Here is a 17,375-nt window from a genome sequence, read left to right on the forward strand (position 1 = left end):
GCCCGGGGCTCCACTACCCAGCGAGCAAAGAGCTGAGGTCCTAAGAGCTGCTAATCACTATAGAGCTGAATATCACCAGGCTTGCTAGAAAGGCAGCCCCGCGGCATTGGCCTGAGCTGGCTTCGGGACCCGGTCCCTCCTCAGGGGCTGAGATCCTGAGCACCAAGGCTCTGCTTCATGATAAGGCTGATCGGAGGCCTTATTAATGGACAGCATCAGATTCCTAAAGACGTAATCAACAAGATCACAGCGATGTCTCCACCCACCAATAAGAAAGAAACACAAGCTTTCCTAGGTGCCATAGGCTTTTGGAGGATGCACATTCCTGAGTACAGTCAGATCGTGAGCCCTCTTTACCTGGTCACCTGCAAGAAGAACGAGTTCCACTAGGGCCCTGAGCAGCAACAAGCCTTTGCACAGATCAAGCAGGAGATTGCTCATGCAGTTGCCCTTGGCCAGTCAGGACAGGACCAGAGGTGAAGAATGTGCTCTACTCTGCAGCTGGGAACCATGGCTTGTCCTGGAGCCTTTGGCAGAAGGTGCCTGGGGAGACTCGAGGCCGACCACTGGGATTTTGGAGTCGAAGCTACAGAGGGTGAGAAGCCAACTACACTCCCACAGAGAAGGAAATCTTGGCTGCCTATGAAGGAGTCCAAGCTGCCTCAGAGGTGATTGGCACGGAAGCACAACTCCTCCTGGCACCCCGACTACCAGTGCTGGGGCGGATGTTCAAAGGAAAGGTTCCCACCCCCCACCACACCACTGACCCTACATGGAGTAAACGGATTGCTCTTATCCCACAGTGCGCCCGTATTGGAAACCTGAATCGCCCTGGGATTTTGGAGATAATTACAAACTGGCCAGAAGGTGAGAACTTTGGTCTTACTGATGAAGAGCAACAAGAACCAGTGACACGGGCTGAAGAGGCTCCTCCCTATAACCAACTGCCCCCAGAGGAAACGCGCTACGCTCTTTTCACTGACGGTTCCTGTCACATCGCAGGGATGGACCAGAAGTGGAAAGCAGCCGTATGGAGCCCCACATGACAGGTTGCAGAGGCCGCTGAAGGAGAAGGTGGATCAAGTCAACTTACAGAACTCAAAGCCGTTCAGCTGGGCCTGGACAATGCTAAGGGAGAGAAATGGCCAAACCTCTACCTCTACACTGATTCATGGATGGTAGCCAATGCTCTGTGGGGATGGCTGGAGAGGTGGAAAAAGGCCAACTGGCAGCGTAGGTGTCAAGGTTTGATGCTGGCACAATGCCAGTGTCCCCATGAAAATATATGCTCCCTGGTGTCTGCTGTGAGATGTGACCAGGAATAAGCAAAGCAGGCCCCCACTTAGAAATAAATAAATGAAACCTTTATTAACTAAACTACAATTTTAAGTAACAAGAAACACACAGGGAAAATGAAAACTTTCCAAAAACATTTCCTCCCCCTCCCACCAGATTTCCAATACATCTATTCCCCAAATCACCAAATCTCGGTCCATCACCACCCTTTAGGTAATCAATTCTCAGTTCATCAAGGGGAGAGGAATCCTTCTTGTGCCACAGGCTTCCCCAGGAAACACCGCTGAAACCTCGTGTGTTTCCACGTCACTCGTGGCACCGCCCGGAGAACATTGTGACATCTTCCTTCCATGTCCAGTGCTCTCACCACTGCACATGGACCAGAGCTGCTTCTAGGGTTGTCCTTTTAAGGATGCTTTGTCCCGTTCCAAAAAGGGCACAGTCTCACCTTTGGGACACCTGTGCCCCCCAAATTTCACCCCCTGGGGCCCAGGGGTACCAACACTGAACCCTCTTGGCTCTGAGCCATTGCCTCCCCCTGGATGCAGTCTCTGTGTCACAGGAAACATGGTTCTGTCCATGGCTACACAAGAAAAGTCCAGCTAAGGCCACTTCATCATCTCTTCCCACCTAAGATTCTTCTCTACTCTCCCGACATCTTTCACTTGCCCAGACCTTCACACTTGCACATTTCCTTCCTCCATTTCATCTCTTATCTCTCTTCTAGGAAAGGTTAATGTTCTGCAAAGTTTTCCTTGTCTGAAAAAGGGTTAAAAGCTCGGGCTCTGCCCACCCAAAGCTCCCACAGCTGCCGGACCCCTTCTCGCTGCATTCCCGCCCCCCCCCCCCCCCCCCCCGCCCTTCTCCGCCAGCCGGGCTGTGCTGCCAGCACAGGATATCAAATTTCACGGTGGCACAGGCGCTCTCTGTCTCTCTCTCTCCTGGGGGGGAGGTGTGGCTGCCCGATGCCTCTCGGGGCTCTTCCACCCTTCCATCCTCGGGCCAGGCCTACCTCACCCAGCCCCAAACCAGCCAGGAGCTGGGCAAGGGAGGTCAGACCTGCTTCCCTCGCTGGAACCCAAGAGAGCTTCCCCCAGGAGTGCTCTGCTTTTTAACCCCTGTGTTCTCAGAGGCGTATCCAATGTCCCCAGTGGCCAAACCAGCTGCCAGTATTCAAATGTGAGCACCTATTGGCCTGACCACCTCATATCCCAGAAAACTAACTTCCTCTCAAACCACGACATCTATATAATCTCATTCCAGTTTATCCCAGTCTGTAGGAACCCAGTCCATTTGATCCCAATCCATATTTGATCCCTGTCCATAGCTTATCCTAGTCCATATTTGATCCCTGTCCATAAAATCTGTCATATTTGATCCAGGCCATATTTGATCCCAGTCCAAAGTTGATCCCAGTCCAAAGTTGATCGCAGTCCTGATTTGATCCCAGTCCAGTTTATCCCAGTCCATAGTTGATTTTAGTCCATATTTGATACCAGTTCATTTTTTATCCCAATTCATACTTGATCCTATCCCATATTTGATCTCAGTCTATATAAGCTCAGTCCAGTTTATCTGACACTGTAGGATTCCAATCAATAGTTGATCCCAGTCCCTATTTGAACCTAGTCCATATTTGATTCAAGTCCATATTTGATCCCAGTCCCTATTTGATCTCAGTCCCTGTTTGATCCCAGTCCCTATTTGATCCCAGTCCCTATTTGATCCCAACCCCTATCTGATCCTAGTCCATGTTTGATCCCAGTCCGTTTTGCCCTGCACACATTCCAAAAGTCTGCAATTCCAGCTCCCAGCCAGGAAAAGATGTTCCTGCCCTTGAAGGGAAATGGAGCAAAATCCTACAGAGACATTTCCCTGCCAGCCTTCAGGACTTCAGCTCCTGGGACTGGGAATTAAAATAACAGTTGGGAAATAAAATAATAAACAATCAGGAATAAAATAATAAATAATCAGGGAAGGGTCTGTGGGGACATCTAAACCAGGGCAGGGGTCAATTAAATCAGGGAAAGGTCAGTTAAATCAGGGGAGGGTCTTTGGTGGGCACTGGGGCAATTAAATATAGGGAGGGTCTCTGGTGGTGCCTGGGTCAATTAAATCAGGGGAGGGTCTCTGGTGGTCCATGGGTCCAGGGAGACACTGAGAGAGAAACAGAGCAGGCAAAGAGAGGCAGGAGAGAAAAGGGGACACAAAGACAATGAGCTGAGAAGGCGGCACTCTGCAAACAGAGCTGCAACAGACTGAACATGAACAGGAGAGAAATCAGTAAATCTCAGAGTTTTATTTGCTGTCAAATACATCCCACACACCCAGCCCCACACAATCTCCATCCCACGACTCTAAATCATTTCCCAACTTCATCTCAGCCTGATGGCTGCGGAATCGAGTGAGTTTGGCATGGGATTGAGTTTTTTGAGGTGGGTTTGAGCTCTTTTTGGGGTAAGATTGAGCTGTTTTCACTGGGATTTGAGTGGTTTGGAGGTGACAGATCTATTCCTCTTGGCTTTTGCAGTGCAAAGAGATGGAGAATAGAAAAAAATTAAGGTGAAATTAAAAGGTGAAGCAGCCAGGTGTGTTCTCAACATGGATCACAGGGAATGTGGCTCACCTGGGCTGTGCCCAAAGTGCCTCCTCCAGTGGGGGATGGAGCTGGAGCAGCGCACGAAGCTCTGCCCGCACTCGGGGCACTCGCAGGGCTTCCCTTAGTGGTGCCTCCGTTGGTGTTGGGTCAAGTTAGAGCTGCTGGAGAAGCTCTTCCCACACTGGGGACACTCGTAGGGCCTCTCCCCAGTGTGGATGCGCCGGTGCCTGATGAGGTGGGAGTTGTGCTTGAATCCATTCCCGCAGTCGGGACAGCAGAAGGGCCTCTCCTCTCTGTGAATTCGATAGTGCTGGAGGAGATTGGAGCTGGTCGGAAACCTCTTCCTGCATTTATCACACTCGTAGGGCCTCTCCCCAGTGTGGATGAGCCGGTGCTTGACAAGGGTGTAGTTGCGCTTGAATCCCTTCCCGCAGTCGGGGCATTGGAAGGGCCTCTCCTCTCTGTGAATCCGATAGTGCCGGAGGAGATTGGAGCTGTTCTGAAACCTGTTCCCACACTTGGAACACTCGTAGGGCCTCTCCCCAGTGTGGATCCTCTGGTGCCTGATCAGGTTGGAGCTCTGGCTGAAGCTCTTCCCACACTCCCCACACTCGTAGGGCTTCTCCCCAGTGTGGGTCCTCTGGTGCACAATCAGGCTGGAGCTCTGCCTGAAGCTCTTCCCACACTCCCCACACTCATAGGACCGTTCCCCAGTGTGGATCCTCTGGTGCACAATCAGGTGGCAGTTCCGCCTGAAGCTCTTCCCACACTCCACGCATGTGTGGGGCTTCTCCCCATCATGGAGCTGCTCATGGAGCACCAGCTCCGAGCTCTGGCTCCACCTTCGGCCGCCTTCCCGGCCCAGGCTGGCTCTTTCCCCCTCAGATCCCCTCCAGCTGCGTTTGCAGCCCCTCCTCGTGCGGCATCTCCGGGGCTTTTCCTCCCCGTTGGCTTCCTGCGCCATGGAGCCGCTCAAAACGGCCTCTTCCACCAGGTTCTGCCGCGGGCATTTGTCCTCCCTGCTCTCCATGCTCAGCTCCTGCTCTGGGGGAGGAAGGACAAGGACAGGATGGGATTTGCCTCCGTGCCACAGGCAAGGGCAAGGAGATCCCCCCAGGGCTGAGCTGCAGCCGGGGCCGTGCTGGGCTGGGAGATGGAGCAGCACAGAGGGGAAAGGGGCACTCATCGCCAGCTCGGGGCTGTGCACAAATCTCAAACAGGACTGGACTGCTGGGAATGCGTCCTGAGCTGTGCTATTTTCCAACATCTGTCTCATTACTTGGTTATGACAATGGGAAGATGTCAGCAGCTCACATCACAGGTAGCAGAAAAAGAATGTCACGTTAAAACTTACTTTAAAAGGTTTTTGACCAATCACACAAAGCAAAAGCATATTGACAGTAGTTCTATCCAAGCACTATAAGCACATTGACGGTTAAAACAATGCTTGCCTATTTCAAATACAGTACCTGCTTGTAAGCCTTAAAAAACAATGCACAGAGCTCCAGTATTAAGCTTGGAACTTTCCAATATCTTGCTAGATACACTTTCCCACAGGTTAGGGAGTTAGTTATTCTAGATAAGTCTTAATGCACACAGACCATTGTTCTATTTCTCCTTAATTTCTACTTCTTATATAATTATTCTGCTGACCAATCTTATGGCTGCTACAAAGCTCCAATCAGTTCTAATGTCTCTGAGGCTTGTCTTTTGCAGCTTTCCCAAAAGCCTCTGATTTTAAGAATCCAGAGACACTGATTTCCTCCTCACCTGCCTCATTGTCCTGGGGCATCTTCCTCTTCCTCGCAGCCTCCCAGAAGTTGGCAAAGGGAAATCCTGGTTTGGAGAAAAAAAGGGATGAGAATGTTGAGTTTGAAGTTCCCTCTGCCCGAGTCCATCTCTACAAGTCACTGGCCATCTGGGCTCCAGGAAAACCTCCCAAACACCCAGATTCAACCCTGAAAAAGCCTCCCAGGAGTTCCCTGTCCCTGGTCCCTCCCCTCTGGTGTTCGGAGGTTCCCCCCTGTCCCAGCTGCAGGGGTCACGCTTGGATTGGGGGTCCCCCTTCTCCTCGGTGCCCGCCCTGCCCAGGCTGCTGGTAGTCCCAGCAATCCCAAAAGATCCCCCCGCTTCGCTATCCCCATTTCAGGATGCCGGGGCTGTTTGGGCTCCCGGGCTCCCTTCTCCCCTCATTCTCTGCTCTGGGCTGCAGCGGCTCCAAGGAGTCCCCCCTGCCCCTCTCCAGGCTCTTGAGGCTCCCGCCAATGGCGGCGCTCCCCCCTCTCTGGGCTCCCCACTTTGGGCTCCTGGGGGACACAGGGCTCTGCTCCTCCAGGCTGCCTCTGCCAGCAGCCGCCACCGGCACCCCCTAATGTCCCCCCAAGGGACCTTTCCTGCTCAGCCTTGGACTCCTTCATTCTCCAAACATCCCCCCAAAAACCCAACCCAGGGACCCCCCGGGATATCCGGGCCGAACTCCCCCTCCCCGCTCGCCGGCGCAATGAGGGGGGCGATGATCCCACAGGTGGGGGCCGCGAATTCAGGCAGGGATCGACAGCGTGGTTCCCTCAGCTCAGCCTCGATCTGCCTTTGTCCCTCCTCTTCCTCCCACTCCTCCCCTTCCCTTCCCCCTCCTCCTCCTCCCCCTCTTATTCCCACCTCCTTCTCCTCTTCCATTGCTGCTCTCTCTCTGCCTTCATCCCTTCTCTTCCATCCCTCCCCCCCTGCTCTTCCCCTCTAACCCCACCTTCTCCTCCCCCTTCATACCAGCCCTTCCCTGCCTCCTCCTCCTCCCCCAGCAGCAGCCACACCCTCGGTACCCCGTTCCTGCAGCCCTGGAAGCCCGCACGGCAGGAGCGGGGATGGAGCCGGGACAGATCGGGATGGGCAGCGCGGGGCTCTTGGCTGCTCCAGCCGCTGCGGGCGGGGGGAACCCAGCCCGGGCCAAAGGAGAGGCAAACTGGGCAAACTGGGGGCACATCACAAAGCGAAGGATGCAGCAGAAAGACTTAAGATAATATTAACTTAAACGAGGAAAATCTGGAAATTCCAAAGTTTAGGGAATCCGAGAAAAAAGATTAAAACACCACAGAAAGTGAACAAGATAAATCAGGGAAATGGAAACTTTTTGATGGAAGACAATTATTTAATAAAATGTGCTTCTAAGAAAATATTAGAAGACATGCATCAGAAAACCCACTGGGGTACTCAAGCTTTGTGTGACCATTTTTTAAGGAACTATAGGTGCACGGGGATTCTTGGAGTAGCAAATCAAATAACTGAAGATGCTTAATTTGCCAAAGGATAAATAAAAAGGTGATGAGAAAAACAACATTAGGAGGTCGTGAGTTAGCTCGTTAACCATTTCAAGTATCCAAGCAGAAGTTTAGACTTGTTAGGCTCTGGATTTATTTGTAAAAAAACCGCATTTAATCTAGAAGAAAGGGAATATGCCATATGTTCCACAGGAGATTTCAAGAGAATAAAAATCTTTGAAGTATCAGAAACACCCAAGACAAAACAAGAAAAGACAAAGGGAAATGAAAGGGAAGGGAACAAGAGGAAAAATCAGAGAGTGGGATCCTCTGCAGGTCTTGCCCCCTCTGTTCGCGGCCAAGGCGCCTATCCCGGGTCCCGGCTCGCTGCCCGCCTCAGCTCCTCCTGTCCCGGTTTCCATCCCAGGTGCGGCCTCACTGCCCAGGGCAGCTCCACCTGCCCCGGCGCTGTCGCTCAATTTGTGTGCCCTGCTCCCACTGCCTGGCCCGCGGCCGCTCTGCCGCCCATGCTGGGGAAGATGGGGGTTGCTCTGTCCTGCCGCCTGCTCCGAGGTCACCGCGCCCACCACACCCAGGGGGGGTCCCAGCCATCCCATCCCCGGCTGCCCTGCCCGTGCCACCTGCGCTGGGCACTGCCGCTGCTGCCAGGCTCTCCCACCTGCCTTTGCTCTGCCGGGAGCTGCTGGATCAGCCGCCATCAGCCATGTGGGGGCTACCCACGCTCCGCCTCGGGCTCCACGGGAAGATCCCCCTCTGCCGATTCCGGCTGCAGACCCTGCCCACACTCCCACCGAGCCTGGCTGGGATATCCTCCCCTGATCCCGTCCTGCTCTGAGTTACATCCCCTTGGTAACCACAGCTCCGTCTGTTCAGCGAAACTCTCTCTCTCTACAGGCAGCACCTTCCTGAAACACTAAGAGCTCATTTAAAAGGCAGCCCTCTACAAATTCTTTCCCAAAACAGGGGAGAAAGGCTATAGAAGGTAAAAAAGTGAAAGAGTTAGATGAAGGGATTGCTCTATTTCCGTTCACAGAGGTTCCCATGGGAGGGATGCGCTGCCCAGCCCCGCGGGAGCCACCAGCGCCCCTGCCGGCCGTGCCTGGAACTGCACCCAAGGGGAAAGCGCCGCAGCCCAAACGCCGGGACTGGGTCTGGACTCTGTTTGCTGTCAGTGCCGCAGTTGTTGGTGTTTGTTTGCTTTATTATACACACTAGTAAAGAACTGGCATTCCTATTCTCATATCTTTGCCTCAGAGCCCCTTGATTTCACAAGTCTAAAAATTAAGAGGGAGGGGGTTTGCATTCTCCATTCCAAGAGAGGCTTCTTCTGCCTTCCCGAGCAGACACCTCTCTTGTAAAGCAAGACAAGCACCCACAGGCACTGAAGGGGGCTGCAGGAGGGGCACAAGAAGGCCCTGCAGCACTTGGACACAAAGGCACAGCAGGTGAATGCAAGAAGGGAGCAGCAAAAGGCCAAGCTGAAGGCAAAGGCCAGGGCACAGTTCCTACAGTCCATGAGGGATCAACCCCAGGGCCCAAGGGGGCCCCAGCACCCAGGGCACGGCTCGGCCACAAGCACCTGGCAGAGGCATTGCCCTCCTCGGCAGGGGAGAGCCCACCTAAACAGCCCCTGGCAAGGAATCAGGGCTCCAGCTGCAGGGCACAAGGACACTGCAAGCACAGACAGCAGCACCCTCAGGACCAGCAAGTCCACCCCTTGATGGACACGGACTGGCAGGGCTGTCACAGCTCCCATCACACCAGGGACCCTCCACACCGGAGCCCTTGAGAACATTCAGGGTGGGACTGCATTGAGAGGAGGCATTTCCTGATGGACACAGGGGCCTCTCAATCCACTCTGAATCTTAGACCTAAGGGGGAAAAGAGTAAAGGAATGTTTTAATTTTTAAGGGAATGAGTGAGAAAGATGAGCAGGTATGACTTGTTCAACTATTATTAGAAGCTGTGGGGGATAGGTTTGAATAAAATGAATTTCTCTTTCTTCCTCCTGTGATGGTAATTACCTAGGAAGGAATTTGAGAGCTGGATTTTAATACTGTAAAAGGGGATACAGAGGCTAGTTCTGTTCTACCTTTGTGTGGAAAGATTGAAAAGGCCCATGCTGAAGTGAACACAGAAGTGCGGGTAGACACAGGGAAAGAGGGAAAATTAGAAATGGAGCCGCTACAAATTACTTTAAAGCAACCAGGACAAGCAATACCTTGTTCCAAAAGAGGGAAGGAAGGGCTCACAGCCTGGTATTGAGTCCCTGTTAAAGGCAGGGCTTTTGGAGCCAGGGATGTCTCCCTACAACACTCCTATCCAGCCAGTCAACAAACTGGATGGATGGAATGCAGGAGGAAACACAGAATTTTCACGTGTTAAAATGAAGATTAACTGAGGCAGCTGGCCTGGGCCTTTCAAACAGGGAAAAAGAATTTGAATTATAGGTGGATTTTAAACAGGGTCTAGTTAAAGGAATTTTTGTGCTAAAATGTTTAACCCAGTGGCCAGAGAGTGGCCTCGCCTGAAAAGTTATGACAACAGGAGGATCTCCTATAGTTCAAGTCTGGCATCAAGGTAAAGCTTTGACAACCTAAACAGCCTCTAAATGGATGAGCAGGGTTAGGTTATTACAGTATGAAACTTGTTCGATGGCACAGGAGGATTTAGAACTGAGGACAGGGCAAGGGTTTAACCCAGCCTCCTGTTTGAACAGCCTGGAGAGGGGCTGGCAAGGAACCCAGGACTGCACTCAAGGAACAGAGCTCCAGACCCAGGCTGGGAGAGATTGATGATGGGACATTCCCTGGCCTGAGGGACAAAATGTGTTTGTGGATGGCTCTGCAAGGGCAGCAGAAGGGAAAAGAGCTACAAGACAGGCTGTTATTAAGGAAGGGGAATCAGACACAGCGCAGGTCACCGCCCCATGCTCAGCTCAACCGGCGGAGCTGTGGGTGCTTGTGAGAGCCTGGCACTGAAATGCCCTGAGCAGGAAGGCTTCAATATCTTCTGACGACACCTTGGCACCTAACAGGGGGGCAAAAGCAATTCTCACTGCTTCAGCAACCACTGGAGCAGATATCAAGGCACATTCTCCCACAGGAAGCTGGGCTGGCACACAGCCTGCCCTGGCACTTTGCTGCTGCCAACACCCAGCCAGGACATCGGCTCCTGCCTAAGGAGTGCAAAGCAGCACCACTGGTGGCCAAGGGGCCCATGCCAAGTGTCCCTGAGGCCACAAACTGCCGCCAGCACAGCTCAACACGGGGGGACCCCTCAGCCTGGCCTCAAGGGCTCTGAAGCCCCGCAGATTTGCACTTCCCGCCTGCAGCAGGAGGATGGGAGGCCGCCCCTGAGCCTGCCCTGAAGGCAACGCAGCAGCAGCCAGGGCTCCACAGCGGGCCAAGCCCCTGCGCCTGCCCACAGATCCTCGCCTGGAATCCTCTGCAATCCTGGCCACCCTCCTCTGCCATCTCCAGCCACTGGGGCCAAGCCTTGCTGCCACTGCTGCAGCTTCAGCGCTGGCTGGGCCTGCACTGCCACAGCTGCTGGGGAACACCACGGCACAATTCCACTCTGGGGCTCACTGACACCCACACACTGGGCTGCCTACCATTGCACTGCTGTAAATGTACCGTGTTTGGTTCTTTTAAACCTTATTTCTCTACTCAGGCTTGGTTTTCTTTGCCTTGGGGGAATGAATTTTAAAGGGTTTTTTTAAGGGGTGTTACACCGCTCAATGAAGATGAGTTTAGCACCTGAACAGACTGGGAACAGAACAAAAGACACCCACAGAGATAACGACCAGCAACAAAACATCAACATTGCCCAGCAGCAGGAAGAGAAGCTTCATTCCAAGCAGCCTCCAGAGGAGCTTTAGAAATGCAAATGAACACTGCTGGGCAAAGTTTGGACAATGCACCTGGGTCTCTTGCCAGGGGCAGGAATTGAGCTGATTCCCTCTGTCCCTCACCCCAAGCTCTGCCTGCTTGAACTTTTGGAATTTGCACAGCTCAAGGCAGAGCCCAGGGGGAGGATATCTGACCCTGCAACAGAAACGGGTGAAGCTGCAAAGGGAAACAGCACATTGACAACGTTGGGAAAACTTCACTATAAAAAATGGGAGGGGAATCATCCCGCTGCCCACTCCAACATGTGCTGTCACTGTCTGTGTTATGTAGGTTATATTAAAGCACTGGGGGTTTTTTGCTACCAAAAATTCAGGGAAATAAGCTGGGAATCCAAGGATTTGATGATTTAATTAGAGAAAAGCAGTCAATTGATGCAGCCCTGGCTGGAGAGAGCGCCCAAAAACAGGGAAAAGATGAACGGCCACCAGAACAAATCCTACAACACCATGGACCAGCCCCTGGGAACCCGAACCAATTCATATCAGGAGCCACAGAACCCATTTCTCATTTCATTGGCATCGTTAGATTACGAGCTCTGCTCAGAATTATAACCAACCAGACAGCTCCAGCTCCTGACCTTCCTGCTGACCAATCCACTGAAATGAGGAACACAAGACTTAACCATGGGATGGGATCAGAGCATCTGTTAGCAGAAAAAGGAGGAGTTTGTGGAAAATTAATTGACACAAACTGCTGTTGGCAAAAAGATGAAAAAGGAAAAGTGGTGAAACAGATACAAAGGGAATGAAGAAAGTAGCTCATGTACGGATTCAAACGCGAAAAGGATGGGAATGGGACACGGTTTTGTGGCTCCCTGGCAGACCATGGGTTAAACGAATGCTGTTTCTCCTCTGATGTGCTGCAGCAACTCTCATCTTTTTACCATGCTCCACACCTTGAGAGTGCAGCTCATTCAGCAGCTGAGCGAGGGGCCAAGAACTTGCAGATAAGGAAGCAACGGGCGAAACCACCAGCTTCAATAAATGTTACTAATTAACATGGATTGCTGCTCACAGAAAGTCCCGCTAAATTCCTGAACTTCCAGAAGAACAAGGATTTAACAGAGCCGTGAATATCGGCAGTTATACAAAAGTGGGGATGCACATCAACGAGGACATCCAGTTGGCGGATCGGCAGGTCTGAACCTTCCAAGCACTTCAGCCAGTGCACAAAGGGAGAGGGAGATGAGGCCGGGAAAATGAGGATAAAAAGGAGGCTGCGAACTACAACAATGGCAGAGAGCGCACGGCAAATGCCCCACGGCCTCTCCCTCTGCTCAGCAATAAAGTCACTTTTACAGGACTCCTCTGTCTCCTCTGCGCACACAAACCTCCGGCCACGGCAATTTCCCCGCACAGCCCCGGGCACGGGGCAGCCCCCTCTGTCCCAGCCACAGCAACCGGGCCGAGCCAGCGCTGCTCCGGCAGCGGCTCCTGCCGAGGCAGCGGCCGCAAGGAGACCGCGGGCAGCCGCTCCCGCAGCGCCCTCACGCCAGCGGCAACACGGGCCCCACACGGCACAACGAACCCGCCTGAGCCCCCTGCCGCCCCCGAGGCCCGCAGCCAGCCCCGAGCCCCCGCACAACCCAGCGCGGCTCCCACCTGCGCTGCGGCCGCCTCCGAGCTCCGCCGCCGCCTCACCGCGCTCCGGCCGCTGCCGCCGCTCGCGGGCCCGCACACACGCTCCGACAATGGCACCGCTGCCCAGCCACGGCCGCCCTCAGCTCGCCACCGAGACCTTGCTCCGCCCCGCTCCCACCAATCAGCGCGCCACAACCACGACTGACGGCACCATCGCCCAATCCCAGCCAGGGGCGGGCTCTGCACACGGCACAGCCCCGCCCCACGCTCTCAGGGCCCCCCGGGCTGCGTGAGGGCAGAGCCGGAGCTGAGCAACCGCCCTGGAACTGGCCCGGGCCCGAGGGGATTGAGCTGAAAACACAAACAAACTTCTCCGCACCTCCCGCCACGGCTTTCCCGGCACTGTGGCTCCGGTGGCTCCGGCTCAGCGGGAAGCCCTGGAGCCTCACTTCTCCTACCCCTAATTAGGAGCATCAGTGCATCGCTTTGATTTCCCTCAAAAAGAGAAAACCGCCCCAAAACCCTGTGGATGAGTGGGGGAGGGGAGAGATTTCTGACAGAAAACTCCTAAAACTCAGAGCAGGATAATGGGAAGTAAGTGAAGAGCCTTAAATGCAGCTTTCCCCCACGCCTCCCTCCTTCCAGCTGCGCCTCCTGCCCCGGCAGTGCCGCAGACAGGGAATGGGGCCGGGCTCAGTTCATGCCCCGGGGCTTCTCCCTCTGCTCAGGGACAGGAGTCGTTCCCCTGCTGCAGCCTGGGCTCTCTCCCACCGGAGACTTCTCCAGGAACTTCTCCGAGCTGAGTCCATCCCACGGGGCACAGCCCCCACCAAGTGCTGCAGCGTGGGTCACTGTGCCCCGGGGTCAGTCCTGCCAGGACAGGCTGCTCCAGCGGGGCCCTCTGGCCACGGGGTCGCAGCCTCCTCTCAGGCATCGCCGTGCTCAGCGTGGCTGCTCCGGGGGCTGCAGGGGGATCTCTGCATCCAAATGGATCTGCAGGGGGATCTCTGCATCCCCATGGATCTGCTGGGAGATCTTTGCATCCCCGTGGATCTCCAGGGGGATCTCTGCATCCCCGTGGATCTGCAGGGGGATCTCTGCATCCCCATGGATCTCCAGGGGGATCTCTGCATCCCCGTGGATCTGATGGGTGATCTCTGTGTCCCCATGGATCTCTGCATCTGGCACCGCCGTTTTTGGAGGCACCAGGAATAGGCTGAGCTCTGCCTGAAGCTCTTCTCACATTCCCCAAACCCTTCCCAGCACAGGGAGGGTTTTGCCTCCTCACAGCTCCCCAGGCTGCGTTTGCAGCCCCTCCTCGTGAGGGATTTCTGGGGCTTTTCCTCCCCATTGGATTCCTCCCCATTGGAAGGTCACTCCACAGCCGTGGAGCCGTTCCAAATGGCCTCTTCCACGAGGTTCTGTGGCAGGGATTTGTTCTCCCTGGTCTCTGTCCGCAACTTAGGACCTGGGGGAGGAAGGACAAGGAGAGGAAGAGACAGGGAGAAAGGAAAAGGAAAAGGCAGGAGGAGAGGAAGGAACAAGAAGGAGCAAGGGAGGAAGGAGATGGGAAAGGAACATGGATGGATGAAGGACAGAATGAGGAGAAGAAGGAGGGTGGTCAAGGAGAAGATGGGATTTGCCTCCATGCCAGAGGGAAGGGGAAGGAGATCCCCCCAGTCCATCCCTGGCAGGATGGCGTTGGCAGTGAGGCTGTCCTGCAGCGATGCTGGGCTGGGAGATGGAGCAGCAGAGAGGGGAAAGGGGCAGTGATTCCTCCTGCCCTGCCTGGCTGTCCCAGCCTGGAGCGTCCTGGCGCTGCCGAGGCCCTTGGAGCGTCCGGCACTCCGGAGCCCGAAGCTCACGGCTGCTTTATAAAGCTGACAAAGTCGGCAGGATGGGTCTGGGTATGATCTGCAGCAAACTGGGTTTATTGGTACAGGAACAGGGGACAGAGCTGAGCAGGGCCCAGGGACAAAGACAGGGTGCAAGCTGAGGGCACAGGGGGTTTTTATATGGGGTAGTGAGGGTGGAGCTGAGGGTCAGGGTCCGATGGATATGGGGGAAAATGGGGCAAAGGAGGGGTTAAGGGTCGGGTCAGCTAATAGGGAAACAGGGGCAGAGGAATGCAGTAAATTAGGGCCAATGGAGGGACAGAGAGGGAGAACATTCTAGGGACTAACCAAAGATGGGTAATAGGGGGTGAACTGGGGTAATTAGGCCAACGGGCCAATGGGGCAACATAACTTTCCATAAATCAGCATGTGCCTGCAGAGATCAATGGGAGAAGCAAGCTTCTTACCATAACCTTGAAATCTATTCTTCTTATTGGAGACCAGTCCCCCACGGGTGGGAGGCTGAGACTCCCATGGGCCTCCACACCAGTGCATCTTCCTTTTCCTTGCAGCCTCCTTCTCCTCTGTCCAGACAAAGTTTAGGATTGACAAATCCTGGCTTTGGGGGAAGATCAAGGGGTGAGCACCTTGGGTTTTTGAGAAAGGAGCCTCACTCTTTAGAATTTTTGAAAGTTTAATAAGGAATAATAAGGGACAAATCAGTAACAGCGCTGGGTGTTTGGCGATGGCCAGAGGCACACCGGTTAACCACAGAAACTCTTCTTGTCTAGTTTTTCCATTGTATTGTTCAAATACATATTCATAATGATTATACATATTCAAACATTTCTTTGAACTCGTTTACATATTCCAGGAGTTCTTCAGGTTGGTTTGACCCCCAACTCGCCGTTTTAGAGCACGTGCAGGAATCGTGGATTGCTGTTTTGAGGGTTGTGTGTCACTCCCTCACAAGTGGCCCTGTTCTGTGGTTTCAGCAGGTGACAGTTATTGACAGTGGAAGGGTCAGTGCCAGGGGTCCTCATCACATCCCTTCCTTAAATGTTATGTGACCATGCAGACAGTTTTAGCTATTTCCACACGTATTTAAATGAATATTGGCTATTTCACAATTATCTCTGAAATGTTATTGTCAGTTATTTACAAAAATAAAAGCATTAGTTCTTATTTCACAACTACAGCTACTTCTGCAAAAAGTTAACATTATAATGCACAACACATGGCATCCACTTTACTATTTTGCAAAAGCCAAAACTATAATATATGTTTTTCATGCTGTCCACAAACTAAAATATCATCCATAAATGATGTTCTGAGGATACGAGATACACAGGGGTCAGGGTATTGGCCACAAAATGCTGACAAATTATACTACAGCAAAAGCAGTTAAAAGTGATTACAAACTGTACTCTGTCAAAATTGTTGTGAATAAGAATATTTTGCAGAAGTCAATACATAATAGCAAAAGCCAACACTACCTAGTTATTTATAACAAACCCAGAGCAGGTTTTTCCCTTGCATGGAGCACTTGGGCCTTCCCCGGGCCCCTTCTGCCCTCATGCAGAGCTGGTGGCATTTTCCAGCACACCCAGTTTGTAACCAAGAGCCGGGTGCAGCCGAGAAGGCTCCAAGCGCCTCCTTCCAGGCTGACTCTGCAGGTGCTGAGGCTGCTCTGGGCTCTGCCAGGGCTCTGCTGGGGCTCAGCTCTGGGCCAGGCTGGGCCCGCTCTCCCCTCACATTGCTCCGGGCAGCTGAGGCACAGCGGGAGAAGGAAGGGACACGGCAAGGCAGTTGAGGGTTAAGAGAGTTTTTATTCAAACAACTGCCATAACAAACAGGCTGTTCTAACTCCCATAACTAACTACCAGTGCTAACTTTCATAACTAACTACCAGTGCTAACTACCATAACTAACTAGTTGCCCTGACTACTGTAACTGAAAGCTGTCCTCAAGTGCTTCATCACCTCCACTGCTCCCTCAGTTGCTTCACTGCAGTGATCAGAGGGGTCAGGCTGGAGAGAGGCTTGGCTGATGATAAAAATGGGTGCTGCCCAAAGGATACAAAGGAAAGAAATGAACTGTTACTTTCCAGAGTAGAGTTCCTCACAGGCTCTCTTGCAACAGGACAAAGGGAAATGGTTTGAAACTCAGGAGAGGGAAGCAGGCTCAGATTAGATCTAAGGAAGAATTTTTTAACCAGCAGAGTGGGGAAACACTGACAGAAGGTGCCCAGAGATGTGGGAGGTGCCTCCTCCCTGGAACCATCCAACCTCAGGTCAGGCAGGGCTCTGGGCCCCCTGAGCTGCTTGAAGATGTCCCTGCTCGCTGTGGGGCACCAGGCCCAGATGAGCTCCAAAGGAGCTGCCAAGCCACAGCAGGCGAGGGTTCTGCTTGCTCTGCGTGTGGAACGCAGCCAGACTGGAGACTGTCGGAGGGGGCCCCACAAGAAAACCCCTCCCTGGCGCTGCTGCTTCCCCTGCAGCCCCTGGCCCTCAGCTGCAGCAGCTCCTGGGCAGCCCAGCGCCGCTCCTCGTCCGGCTCCAGGCTGCACTCGAGGCAGTCCCGCAGCAGAGCCGACAGGCGCCGGGGCTCCTGCAGCTGCGGGGTCCCGTTCTGCCGGATCAGAGCGCGAGCCTGCAGGGAAAGCAAACTCAGCGCTCTGCCAGCTCCCTTCACACCCACACGGGCTCACATCCAGCCCGGGGCCTCAGCCCCAGCTCCAGGGGCACTTTCCTCCCTGCCACAGATGCTGCTCAGAGCTCATTTTGCTATGCCAACCAAAAAACCCAAACCCTGGGGCTGCCACAGCCACTGCAACATCCAAATGATCTCGCCTTGAGAGCCAGTTTCATTGGCTG

At 53.6% G+C, this 17,375-nt stretch overlaps 1 protein-coding gene across 1 annotated transcript in view; it reads right to left on the reverse strand.

Annotated features, from left to right (window-relative positions):
* Nucleotides 1–13,512: 13,512 nt before the first annotated feature.
* The window catches only part of LOC128949486 (mitogen-activated protein kinase kinase kinase kinase 1-like), a 124,350-nt gene continuing 120,487 nt past the window's right edge, over nucleotides 13,513–17,375 (reverse strand). Inside the window, 4 exon segments of the mRNA XM_054294342.1 lie at nucleotides 13,513–13,565; nucleotides 13,568–13,609; nucleotides 13,612–13,775; nucleotides 13,925–14,085. Coding sequence (XP_054150317.1) covers nucleotides 13,513–13,565; nucleotides 13,568–13,609; nucleotides 13,612–13,775; nucleotides 13,925–14,085 — 420 coding nt within the window.

Source organism: Melozone crissalis, unplaced genomic scaffold (genome assembly GCF_028551555.1).
Source record: "Melozone crissalis strain CALT ecotype California unplaced genomic scaffold, PUWL_Pcris_2 ptg000244c_1, whole genome shotgun sequence".
Taxonomy (NCBI): Eukaryota; Metazoa; Chordata; class Aves; order Passeriformes; family Passerellidae; genus Melozone; species Melozone crissalis.